The sequence below is a fragment of the Cricetulus griseus genome, chromosome 2 (assembly GCF_003668045.3).
Source record: "Cricetulus griseus strain 17A/GY chromosome 2, alternate assembly CriGri-PICRH-1.0, whole genome shotgun sequence".
NCBI lineage: Eukaryota > Metazoa > Chordata > Mammalia > Rodentia > Cricetidae > Cricetulus > Cricetulus griseus.
In genome coordinates this window covers 35,121,414-35,134,560 of record NC_048595.1, presented here as the reverse complement: position 1 = coordinate 35,134,560, position 13,147 = coordinate 35,121,414, and the positions used below count along the sequence as shown (strand labels likewise).

Below are 13,147 nucleotides of genomic sequence, written 5' to 3'. Positions count from 1 at the left end.
ACACATGTGGAGCATAGACACAGATGCAGCCAAGATACACACACACAAATAATGATAATAAAAGATGAGAAATAAATTGGTGATAGAGAAAATGGAAAAGATGTAAGACCAAAAACAAAGTCCACAAAGAAGAATTAAGTGTAAGATAAACACAAATTTGACCTAGACAGAGTACTTGCTGCCCCAAGCCTCAGGAAACAAAGGTAAGAATAAGGACACACTTAGAGTTAGGAAGTCAATAGAATTCTTGACTTTGGGGATATTTTTATCACTATTTTTTTTTCAGTTCTAAAATATTGGAACCAAGAGAAAAACTTCACCAACTATACTTTTTTTTTTCTTTCTTTGAATGACTCCCCACTTCCCACCAGTTCAGAAAAGGATACGTGATTCTAAGCCAGGTGGTCAGTCGTATGAGGAACAAGCTGGCTCCCTGGGAAAACTCCTGCTCCAACTCGGGGCCAGTCTTGCCTTCGTTGGAGTCGATGAACTTGGTGAGAATCTGACTTCTCAGGTTTCTGCTGGCATTGTCCCACTCTTGCAAAAAACTCAGGAGGCGGCTAATTGCTGCCTGCTCTTTTATAGAAGTCATGTTCTGCCAGTCCCAAGGTTGACTATAAGAGACAGAAGATGGGGCACCGGAATGTTTATAATCACATGATAGAGAAAATGGAAAAGATGTAAGACCAAAAACAAAGTCCACAAAGAAGAATTAAGTGTAAGATAAACACAAATTCGACCTAGACAGAGTACTTGCTGCCCCAAGCCTCAGGTAAGATCTGCTGCCAGCTAGGGGAGCCTTTGTGCTGATGGACTTAGGTGCAAAAAGCCAGGCTAGGTGTGGCTGAGGGCATGGCTCACTGGTAGTGCTTGCAGGGGCCTCTGAGTTCCCTCCCTAGCGCTGTGTCAAACAAAACAAGCGAATGGATGATGGCTGGGGCTGTAGCTCACAGGCGGAGTACTTACTGAGCATGTGCAAGGTCCCCAACGCTAGGAAAAAAAAAAAAAATCCATTCTCAGAATGGCCACCTGCCACTTGATTAGGCAGGCTTTAGCCAGGCTGTAATGAAGAGTATCACAGTGGCCCATCAGTGAAACTTATAGTCCCAGTACTTCCAGATACTGAGGCAGGAGGATGATTTCAGAGTTAGAATGGGCTGACTCTGAGAAAGAGGCTATTTCAACATCAATGACAACATACACCAGGCTGGCCTTGAACTCAGAGGTCTGCCTCTGTTTCCCAGGAGTTAGGATTGTGCTTTGCTGTTTTGTTTTTTCTTTAAGACATAGTCTTTCTATGTAGCCCAGGCTGATCTTGAAATCCTGACAAACCTCTTGCTGGATTACAGGAGTTCATTTAACATTTTTTTTCTGTCTGTGTGTAAAATGTGTATGTTGGTGTGCACACATGCGTGTGAAGGTCCAAGATTGATGTTGGGTGTCTTCCTTAGCCGCTCTTCACCTTATTTTTTATTTATATTTTTTGAGATATACACTCACTATTTAGGCTTGGCTGACTTTGAACTCACTCTGTAAACCAGGCTGGACTTGAACTCACAGAGATCTGCTTGCCTCTGCCTCTGCCTCCTGAGTGCTGAGATAAAAGGCATGGGCCACCACGACAAGCCCTGTCACCTTATATTTTGAGATAAGGATTTTTATTGAACCTAGAACTCACCAGCTTGGCTAGACTGGTTGGCCATGGAGTTCCAGGAATGCACCTGCCTCGGCAACCACCCAGTGGTGGCTTTATAGATAATGCCATGCCTGGCATCTCCGTGAAGGCCAGAAAAGAGAAAACACAAGATCCAGGGTTGTAGCGGAGAAGGTGTTTGCTAAAAGCCTCAATGTCTCTCAGATCCCACTTAAGGCAGGATGGCAGACCGAGGTCTTTTGAGACCCTGCCCCCTTTCTGTTGATTAGTTTAGTCAAAGTCCTTCTTAACCTTGTACCTGAGGTGTTTATTCTAACTCTTTAAAACAACGCAAAGTAAAGTTAGTGGGAAGAACAACTTATTCCATAGCTGAATTAATGGGCTGTGGTCTGTAGGAGCCTGTGTCCTTGGGAGAGTGTTTTCAGTGGGGGGAGGGAAGGTTTAAAATAAACCAGTTTCCCAAAAATAGTTGTGATTGAAAGTGTTATTATCCATAACAAATGTTAGTGCTGATGGGATAGAGGCATGTGCGATTCTTTTGTCTGACAGACAAGTGAAAGTCATATTTCACATTATCATGGGGTTTTCTGTGATTTACAGAATATTTGTGAAACATTACTTGCAGCGGCCATGATTGATATGGAGGGAAGAGCTTGTGTGTAGGGGAGATGTGTATTTCACAAAGACTGTTCAACATGAAATTTACAGTCCCATAAAGTGCTGCTACATCTTCGCCAGAGATCTAGTTAAAAGGACTTTACAGTCTGAAACATCCTAAAATTGATTCTAAATTAACGTTTCCTCACATGTATTTGAGATATTGATGGGGCCCTGCTATCAGGCTTTTATTAGGGAGTGATAATCTGAGGCAGGCTGAGACAGACGTACATACATACCAACCTCCTCTACTCCCCAGAGGACACGGGGTCTGTGCTCCTGGGAAGGATGCCCACGCAGCTTCAGGAAGACACCACAGGGTCCAATCAGCCTTTGGAACTGGGCGAAATAAGGGTGGACCAATCTAAACACAAAAAATGACCAAACCTTTATGGGTTGCCATCCATTATAACAAATTCTATTTCGTCAGAGGCATAAACTTACTGTCATAGGCTGTAGCCATCTTCAACAGCCAAACTACCTTAAGAAGACGGGGACCAGTGGTTGTTTTAGACCCCAGGGAGAAGGAGATGAGACACCAGCATTAACCTTATCAAGATAAATTCTTCACAGGGTCAGAATCACCCTGTGATACCAGAGAAGAGCCCAGCAAGTCCAGGCAGGATGCTCTGTGTGATGCTCCCTCAGAGTCCCTGGAGCTCACTTTTCCCTTCTGTTCTCCTTTCCTTTCTTTGCTGATTCTTCCTTTGAGACAGGGTCTCACTGTGTAGTCTAGCCAGGCCTCAAACATGACCTTCTTTGCCTCAGTCTTCTTGGACCCAGCACACCTAACTTCAACTCTAAGTGTGCAGGGGAGGCCTATTAAGTAGCTCTCTACAAGGTGTTGTGGGAGACAGAAGGTGTGCCAGGGCTCACCAGGGCCCTGGAGGCACTCCTTGGGGAGGAGTGGAACCAGACTGAGCTCAAGGCTGTGAAATCAAAGTAACAGCCAAGCTTAGCCCTCAGCCTCTTCCCTGCCTCTCTCCACAGGCAGTCATTTTTGGCTCTTCTGGTATTTACTTCCACATTGTCAAGTAACAATTGCACACACAGCTTGTATGGGTTGACCTGTGTTTCCATCAATTTCATATGTTGAAATCCCAAATGCCCACAACTGTAGGCTGTGATTGTGCTTTGAGGTAGGGTCTGTGTATACATGAGTGCAAGTCAATACTCAACATGTCTACAGATGAGATTAACTTCGGATGGCGTTCCTCAGATATGGTCTACCTTATATTTTTGTTTTCTCTTGAGACAGGGTCTCTCACTCTCCTGGGTCTCACCAAAGAGGCTTGGCTTGCTGACTGACTAGCATCATTTGTCTCTGTCATTACAAGAATGACAGCATGTCTGGCCTTCTCTTTCTGTTTTTCCTCCTCCTCTTTAAATGTAGTCTCTAGGGATTGAATTCAGGTCTTCATGGTTGCAAACACTTTACCACCTGAGCTATTTCCCTGGCCCTGACAGGGTCTTTTAAAGAGCAGCTAGGATAGAGTGAGGTCATTAATGTGCACCTTGTTTAATATGGAGAGATTTTTTTACAAGAACAGATGAGGGCTGGGTGTGGTGGTACACGTCTTCAGTCCCAACCCTTGAGAGGCAGAGGCAGGTGGTTCTCTGTGAGTTCAAGGTCAGCTTGGTCTACATAGCAAGTTTCAGACCAGCCAGGGCTATATAGTAAGTCTCTGTTTCAAAAAAACAAAAGAATGGCCAGGTGGTAGTGGCACACACCTTTAATCCCAGCACTCAGGAGGCAGATCTCTGTGAGTTTGAGGCCAGCCTGGTCTACAAAGCAAGTTCCAGGACAGCCAGAGTGTTACACAGAGAAGCCTAGTCACATAAAACAAAAACAAAATGTTAGAAGATATTAGGACATGGAAAGTCAAATGAAGATATAGGGAAAGATGGCCATCTGCAATGGTAGCAGAGAGGCCTGGGAGCCAGCAGCCCTGTAGCACTCAGTCAGCACACTTGGCGGCAAGAACACGGTTCTGCTTTTTTCTTTTAAAGATTTATGTTGTCTAACCATATGATGCATTGCACACCATGGCCAGTAGAGGGCGCTGGACCCTCTGGAACTGGAGTTACAGATGGTTGGGCTAGATGTGGGTGCTAGAAATGGAACCCGGCTCCTCTGCAAGAGTAGCCAGAGCTCATCACCTCTGAGCCATGGCTCCAGTTCCATTCCTGTTGTTTAAGCCACCCAGCCTGCGGTTCTTTGTCATGGTAGTCTCAGCAAACTGATACACTATTATTAATTGATCTATCAACCTTGGAGAATATTATTTATTATTCTGGTGACTAAAGAATTAGTTCTCTTGAAGCACTCCAACCCTCCTTTTCCTCTTGCCCATCCTCACAATATAATTTCCCACAATTTACAGTTAAATCAATAGTGTTTACATTATTGACCAAGTAAATAAACTCTTCAGCCAAGCAATAAAATACTATTACATTTTCTTTCCTTACAGCTTGGCTTTACCTAGAGTCAATCATGGCCATTTCTTTTCAATCATTTAGTTCTAATTATCTGCTGTGATTTACCCCGCAAATGTTCCATATGTAGCAGTATTTTTTTCTAAATGTTCAACCCACATCTGACTAATCTCTTCTTTTCCCCAGAGACCTGTGTCCACAGACCTCTTTCTCCTTTGGGTGGGGCTCGGTAAACAAACGCTGCCTTGGGTTTCCTATCGGCATTCTTCACCATTGCATGGCACTCCATGTTTCTTGATTCACTCCCTTGCTTTTTGGGGTGTGTTCTGTAGTGGCGTCTGTAGGCGTGTCGAGGAAAATTGGCTAGTCCCTCTTCTGTAGAAGACTAACTCCTACCCGGACAGGCTGTGCGTATGATTCCATGTAACAAACATGGCAAGGTTTGGTTGGCACGCAGATCAAGCCTCCTCTTTACTTCTTCTGGTAAGTCTGGTGTCGTTCTGATTCCTGCCTGTGCCTTTTCTGAAACTGTGGGCTGAGGATGGAGCTCCGTAGCAGAGCATAAGTCTGAACATGCATGAGCCCTGTTTGAATAACCGGCAGTGGGCACAGGTTTGGGGTCAGCACAGAGCCTTTTATTTTATTGTATTAAAAAAAACTTAGAACTACATTTGTTTATTTGTGCATGTTCATATGTGTGCATGACACAGTGTATGTGCAGAGGTCAGAGTACAGTTGTAGAAATAGGTCCTTCTCTTCCCACCGCATGGGCCCCAGAATGGGACTTGCTCATCAGCTTGATGAAGAGTCTACCTACTTTGCCATCCTTACCCTTTTTGTTTTAAAGATTTATTTATTTTTATTGTATGTGTATGGGTGTTCATCTACATGTGTAAGTCACAATTGTGGGTGTTGAGAACTGAACACAAAGCCTCTGCAAAGAGCAGCCAGTGCTCTTAACCTCTGAACATCTTTCCAGCCCTACAGAGAGCCTTATAAATAAATCATTATAGTTTTAATAGTGTGACCTGATAGGGCAAGCACAGCACACTAGCACAGGACACTTGCTTTGGTGTGGGTGCAGGTTGTTATGGAAGGCCTGTCGCTAGCCAGGGGAGACACAGGGAAAGTATGTTCTAGGCAGAGGGAATAAAACATTCCATTGGCTCAGGGTGAGTAAGCAGAGGCATAAAGATTCCCTTGCCTCTGCCTCTTGAGTGCTCGACCCTTTAAAGGCATGTGCCACCATGACTGGCACAACTTTGTTTTGGAAATCTTTTGATTTTTGCCTACAATGGCTGGAAATGGGAATGGAGAGATGGTTCAGTGGTTTAAAGTGCTTGCTGGTCTTCCAGAGCACACGAGTGCAGTTCCCAGCATCCAGGTTGGACAGCTTACAGCTGCTTGTAACTCCATTTCTAGGGATCTGACACTCTCTTCTAGCCCCCAAGGGCATACATTCACACACACAGCATACATTCACACAAACAGACACTGTTTTTTTTTTAAAAAAAGATGGGGCAGGAGATACAGTTCATCAGTTAAAAGCACAGACCGCTCTTGAAGAAGAGCTGGTGGCTCACAACTTTCTGTAGCTCCAGTTCCAGGGGATCTGCTAACCTCTTCTAACCTCCACAGGCACCAGGCATGCTCGTGTGCACAGATGCACATGCAGACAAAATACACACATAAAACAATAAAAACCTTTAACACTAAGTAGCAAATAAAAAGATGCTTGAAAAGGCAAGACTGGAGGTGGGTGCCAGCTCCAAAGCCACGCACAGAGCACCAAGGGGAAGACAGAAACAGAACTGCTTCTCAGAAAGAAACAACAGAACCGGAGGATGAAAGAAAGGGAGGAACCAAGCAGGCTCACAGGGAGTCCAGGGCCATTGGGCAGAATCCCAGCCCACCACTCCATTTTTCTTTGTAGGTAGGCAAACACCATACCACTGAGATACACTCCATGTGACCCAGGCTGGCCTCAATTTACTATGTAGCTAAGGATGACACTGAACATGCTGACATACACCACACACACATACGAAATAATAAAAAAAATAGATTTAAAAAGGTCCCTATCTAACCTTATCATCAGCGATGTTCATACTACTAGACCTCCAGTTCCTTCCATGGCTCTCAAGGCTGCCCTGCCAACAGAAGGGGCCAGCTTCCTTTTTGTCCGTTAGCAAAACCCCTGGACCACTTCAGGGCTCTTGACTCTTCTTCCATCACCGAAATGAACCCTCCTCTCACTGGAGGCTGAGCTCAGGGGCAGGTGCTGGTTTCCCTGTCCCTTGTCCCATGCCGAGTGGCATAAAATACATGTTTACTAAATGCCTGCCGGCTGATGAGAAACCAGTCAGCTCTTGTTGTGATGGTTATATCTGAATGTCCATGATGTGTAGGAACATAAATCTACTGCCTTCTCAAAGCTGCCATGTGCAGAGTGGCGGAAGCTCCATCCAAGGAGGCCAGTGCGAGGTCTATGAGGCATTTTACAGAAAGGACAGGGATGGCGGTGTCAGCCATCTTTGGACACTAAGGACAGGGATTTGGTGCCATGAACGGTCAGTTAAATTGTAATTGGAGAGAGCTGTTCTTCTGAAAACCATAATGTTCTTTAGTTGCAGCCAAATGGCATCCAAGAAGGGGAGAAAAATTTTTTGAAATGTCAAAGAAATCATTTCCAATTTGGTGCTCACAAGCAGGGTCTCTAATGATCAGTAGAAACGAGAAGCAAACAAATTAGCACTAATGGAAAATGGCTTTTGGAAAAGAGGATTTAATTTATAGTCAGCCGATCATGGCACGCAGTGGGCAATGAAAGTCAGTTTCGCCAGCTTGATCCGAACTGGAGCTCACATGGAATGCCAGAGAAAAGCGTCCGACGCCATCATGCTCATTGGAATCTCTCGCTAAGTGGCAGCCAATTACAATTGTCATTATTTTACCTCGGAGAGAAAATGGTGTGAGAAATCATAGCACATGAAATGAAAATCTAGATTAGAAACCTTCGTCCAAATTGTTTGTGGCCTTCTAACCTCGGCAAAGTCTTCTCAAAATTGACCAAAATTTGATCTCCCCTCCATCATCAGAGGCGATTAATAAGTGATCTCTTATCCACAAATCATTTCCACAGTGGCCAAAAGGTCCTTCAAGCAAGGGAATTGAAATCACAAGATTTCAAAATCCAGCTCCCATCAACAACTAAGAGGAGTCAGGCCTGTAACCGAACACCTGGGAGACTGAGGCAGGAGGACCACCATAAATTCAAGGCTATGTAGCAAGTACTAGGCCATCCACAACAACATACCAAGATCCTGTCTCCAAAAAACAAATGAAGCCAAATAAACAAATAAAGAAACAACAATAACAAAAAGAGCTCACTATGCCTTATTTCTAGATAAAATTTCCCAGAGAGCTCCCCTGGCCAACTCCCTCCCCTAAATTCAGAAAGCACATCTATAAAAGCAAGAAACCTCCAAGACATGGCTATCAGCCTGGCTCACAGCGCCCCCCCCTGCCCGTCCCCCCCCCATCCCCCCGTCCCCCGTCCCCTCACAGACAAGGGGGTCACCGGCTCCCATTCCTGGGGTTTCACAGGGCAGAATGAAACAGGCCCCTCCCCTTGGAGTCCTGGCTCCGTTCCTCACTCTCAGCCTTTCTTTGTGCAGAGATAGGTTAAGTCATGGGTGCTGGCTCCTTTCATGTCAACATGACACAATTTAAGAGTTATCTGAAAGGAGGGAATCTCAGTTGAGCAAACATCTCCCTAAGATCCAGCTGTGGAGCATTTTCTCAGTGATTGATGGGGAAAGACCCAGCCCATTGTGGGTGGGGCCATCCCTGGGCCGATGGTCTTTCGTACCATAAGAAAGCAGGAGCAATCCACCAAGAGCAAGCCAATAAGACGCACCCTTTCATGGTTTCTGAATCAGCTCTGCCTACAGGTTCTTGTCCTGTGTGAGTTCCTGTCCTCATTGCTTTGAATGATGAACTGTTAATGGAATTTTGAGTGAAATAAACCCTTTCCTTCTCAAGTTACTTTTGGTCATGGTGTTTCATCAGAGCAATAGTGGCCCTAAGACATTGTGTTGTAACACGAAAAATAAAAGTCCCAGAGACTGATATTGAGGTTCAAACTTCAAGCTGAAGAACAGAGAAGCAAAGCAGCCGGCCACTAGCTCTTACCTCTACCTCAGGCTGAAAGGTGATCCTGGCTCCACAAAATCTCAGACTGAAGTCCCAGACTGCTATGATCTCTTTAACGTGTCTGGAAAATCCTGAGACTTCCTATCCTCAATGTGGCTGGAGAATGAATGCCAGCTCTGAGACCCTACCCTGTTCCTGTCTTAAATACCTCTCATTAGTCCTGGGATTAAGGACATGAGCTCTGTTACTCTTTCACACTGATTCAATCTCATGTATCTCTGGGTGGCCTTGAACTAACAGAGGTCAATATACCTCTTAATACTGAGTCCTGGGATCAAAGGTGAGTGCCACTAATGCCTGATCTCTAAAGCTTGAGGTTGACTTTGCTTTTTGAATCCTCAGGCAAGCTTTAATAAATCATAAATAATATATCACCACATTGTATGCCACTCTAAGATGGAAATATACTTTGAGAAACGTGTTCAGAAATACATCCTTGTGTGAACATCACAGAATGTAATTACATGAACATAAATACCTAGGCTATATAGTATGGCCTGATGCTACTAGGCTACAAGTTTATACAGCTTGCTACCACACTAGTCGTAGGTAACGTAACACACTAGTCATTGCATGTCTGAACATCGAAAGGTATAGTGAAAACATGCTAAGGGCTGGAGAGATGGTTCCACAGCTAAAATCACTTTTCAGAGCATCTGGGTTCAGCTGCCATGGTGGTTTACAACCACCCATAACTCCAGTTCCAGGAGACCTCTGCAGGCACCAGTCATGCAGGTGATATACATTAAACATGCAGGCACAACACTTATATACATAAAGTAAGTAGCTAAAAGGCTGGAAATGTACGTCAATGGCATAGTACCTGCTTTAGTATATGTGAGGCACTGGGCTTGATACCATAGCCATAGAAAATATAAAAGATTAAAAAATGATGCACCAGTATAGGGCACTTCCTAATGGAGCCTGGAAGATCTCAGGTTGTTTTGTGAGAAGCTGTAAGTAGTGTGGGAATGAAGACCTAAGATGTTACCGCATGTTATGTAGATTTTATTTATTTGTTTGTTTTTGAAGCAGGGTCTACATAGCTCTGGATGTCCTAGAACTTGCTATGTAGACCAGGCTGGTCTTGAAATCACAGAGCCTCCTACCTCTGCCTCCTGAGTACTGGGATTAAAAGTGTGTGCTACCATGCTGGGTCTGTGTGCAGATTTTATAAGTACCACATTCTTGGCTGTTATTACATGTATAAACATTTTATTTCTTCAATAATAAATTCACCTTAAAACAAAGAACAAAAAATGAAAGGATGTTGTAGCTTATGTAACACAAATAATAAAAAACCCAGAGACAGATATTTGGGTTCAAGCTGAAGATCAGAGAAGCAAAGCAGCCAGCCATTGGAGAGTTCGCATCTCTACCAAGGCTGGGGGAGGGATCCTGTCCTCAATGTGACTGGAGACTAATTGCCTAAGAATGAATACTGAATGTCCTGCTCTTATCTTATATATCTCTCTAGTGCTGGGCTTAAAAGTGTGAGCTCTGCTTCTCCTTTAGACTGATTTACTCTCCTGTAGCCCCTGGGGGTCTTTAACTCGCAGAGATTCATCTGCCTCGGTCACCTGAGTCCCGGGATTAAAGGTGTGTGCCAGGCTAGAGAGATGGCTCAGCTGTTAAAGGCTAGATTCACAACCAAAAATAAAGGTATGTGCCACCACTGCACAGCTATGGCATTCTGACTCCCCAGGCAAGCTATTAGATCATAAACAATATATTTTGACTAAAATGTAATTTAAGAAAATGATTAAGCTGGGCATGGTAGCAAACAAAAAAACAAATAAGATTAATATTTCACTCACAGGCATCCTCCTCCCAACCATGCCCAACCATCTCAAGATCCACCACTGACCAGAAGGATCCAATGTCAGCATTCTGACTGTCTCCTGGGCTCCATATTGGCCACACCTTAGATCTTGTCATCACCCAAAACTTCTTAAACCACATTACTCTTTTATTCACCTATTTACAAGATGTGGGTTTCCTTTCTTTTCCTTTCTCTCTTTTTTACTTCATTGGAACATTCAGACCATGATGCTTTCTCTGTCTCCTTATCCACTTTAGGTCTTAATCACTTCAACCATCCCTTTGCCAGAATCCTCAAGTTCCTGCCTTTGTCTTCTCACTACATCGATCTGATACAACTCAGACCTGGCATGACTCCCCTAACCTCTCGGTACCTGCCATTATGTTGTGGGGAAAACAATATACTGCTATTCAGACTGGTCCTGTGGTTACTGCTCTCGGACCACAACAGGAACATGACAGCAGAAGTCTCTGCATTTCCATAGGTATCCTATCCGTCACTGTTGCTCTCTATTCTTTCTCACCTCAAACATGATCTCTCATCCTGATGCTCACTGGCTAATAGCTCCCTGTGTCACAGAGAGAATATGTCACTTGTGACAGCTGTTATTAGTTGGCAACTATATCTGGAATTTACTAAAACCCTAGCAGTGGGGTACACCTTTGAGGAATTTTTTCCCCTGATTGAATTGTTTGATGTGGGAAGATCCAGCCTAAATCTGGATCTCTTGAGGTGGGAAGACCCACATTTAAATCTGGACCACGCTTTCTGATGGCGGCCTATATAAAGGACACAGAAGAATGACGCACACTCGCTTTCTCTGCTTGCCCTCATTCTCGATTCACTGTCATTAGCACCTACTTCTTTGGGATCCTGGCATTTACTGAAGACACTTGAGATTTCCAGCCCTATGGACTGAACAACTACTGGACTCTTGGACTTTCCATTGTGAGACAGCCATTGTTGCACTAGCTGGACCACAGCCTGTAAACATGCTTAGGGCAGTCAGAGGTCAATGCTGGGTGTCTTAGTGTTTTATTGCTGTGAAGCGACACCATGACTATGGCAAGTATTATAAAGAAAAGCTTTATAACTGGGGCTTGCTTATCATTTCAGAAGTTTAGTCCATTATCAGCATGGTGGGAAGCAAGGCAGCATGCAGGCAGATCTGGTGTTAGAGAAGGAGCTGAGAGTTCTACATCTTGTCTCACGGACTACAGGAAGTGGTCTGAGACACTGGGCAAGGCTTGAGCATACATATGAGACTGCAAAGCCTGCCTCCACAATGACACATTTCCTCCAACAATACCACACCTACTAATGGAGCCATTCCCTTTGGGGGCCATTTTCTTTCAAACCACTACAGTTTGTCACGGGCTTCTGAAATCTCAAAGTCCACCCCCAGTGACACACTTCCTCCGACATGACCACAGCTCCTACTCCTTTCAAATAGTGACCAAACATTCAAATCTATGAGCCTATGGGAGCCATTCTCTTTCAAACCACCACATTTGACTCCCTGGCCTCCGTAGACTTGTAGTCATAGCATAATGCAAAAATGCATTCAGCCCAACTTCAGAAGTCCCCATGGTCTATCACAGTCTCAACACTGTTTAAAAGTCCAGAGTTGAAAGTCTCTCCTGAGACTCAAGGAAATCTCTCAACTGTATGTAACCCATGTAAAATAAAAATAAAAAAGCAGATCACATACTTCCAACATACAATTGTATAGAACACACATTGCTATTCCAAAAGGGAGGAGGGAAAGGAACATAGTGATGAAATACTGGGCCAAAGCAAGACTGAAAATCAGCTGGGAAAACTCCAAATTCTTCATCCCCATTTCTGATGTCAAAGTGCCCCTCAGATCTCCAACTCCTCGCAGCTCTATCGACTGCCAGCAACACACTTCTCTCTCTTGTGCTGGTTCCACACTCTGCTAGCAGCTTTCCAATGACTATGGGTAACCCATGGCTATGACTTCTCCAACATCTTGGGGTCTCCAACAAAATCCAGGCTTCACTTTCATATCTTCATGCAATAGCCTTTCTGGGCCTCCATGCAGGGGCTATCCTGACACATGCCTGACCTTGATGCTTTCCTTAGTCAAGGACAGACATTCCACAACCCCATTCTTGTATCCTGGACTCTAAAGCCTGAACCTTGTAGTTGAACCTGACAAGTTCTACTGCTTGCTGGGGCTGGATCTTGCCCCCCTTGTTCAAATATATTTTCATCAGCTTTCTGTTTTTAATGGTTTCCTTCATTGTTTACACTTTTCTTTAATTCCTTTTCATAAGTTAGTAAGTTGGAAGCTTAGCTGGGTGGAGTCTTGCCCTAAGATTACTACTCCTTTTTTTTAA

General features: G+C 44.3%; 1 protein-coding gene across 1 annotated transcript in view; it reads right to left on the bottom strand.

The window, feature by feature from the left end:
- Positions 1 to 13,147, bottom strand: part of Armh1 (armadillo like helical domain containing 1) — a 42,009-nt gene that overhangs the window by 24,929 nt on the left and 3,933 nt on the right. The window contains exons 2-3 of the mRNA XM_027402597.2: positions 2,555 to 2,675; positions 387 to 614 (exon numbers count right to left, since the gene is read on the bottom strand). Coding sequence (XP_027258398.1) covers positions 387 to 592 — 206 coding nt within the window. The 5' untranslated portion in view covers positions 593 to 614; positions 2,555 to 2,675. The remainder of the gene's footprint in view (positions 1 to 386; positions 615 to 2,554; positions 2,676 to 13,147) is intronic.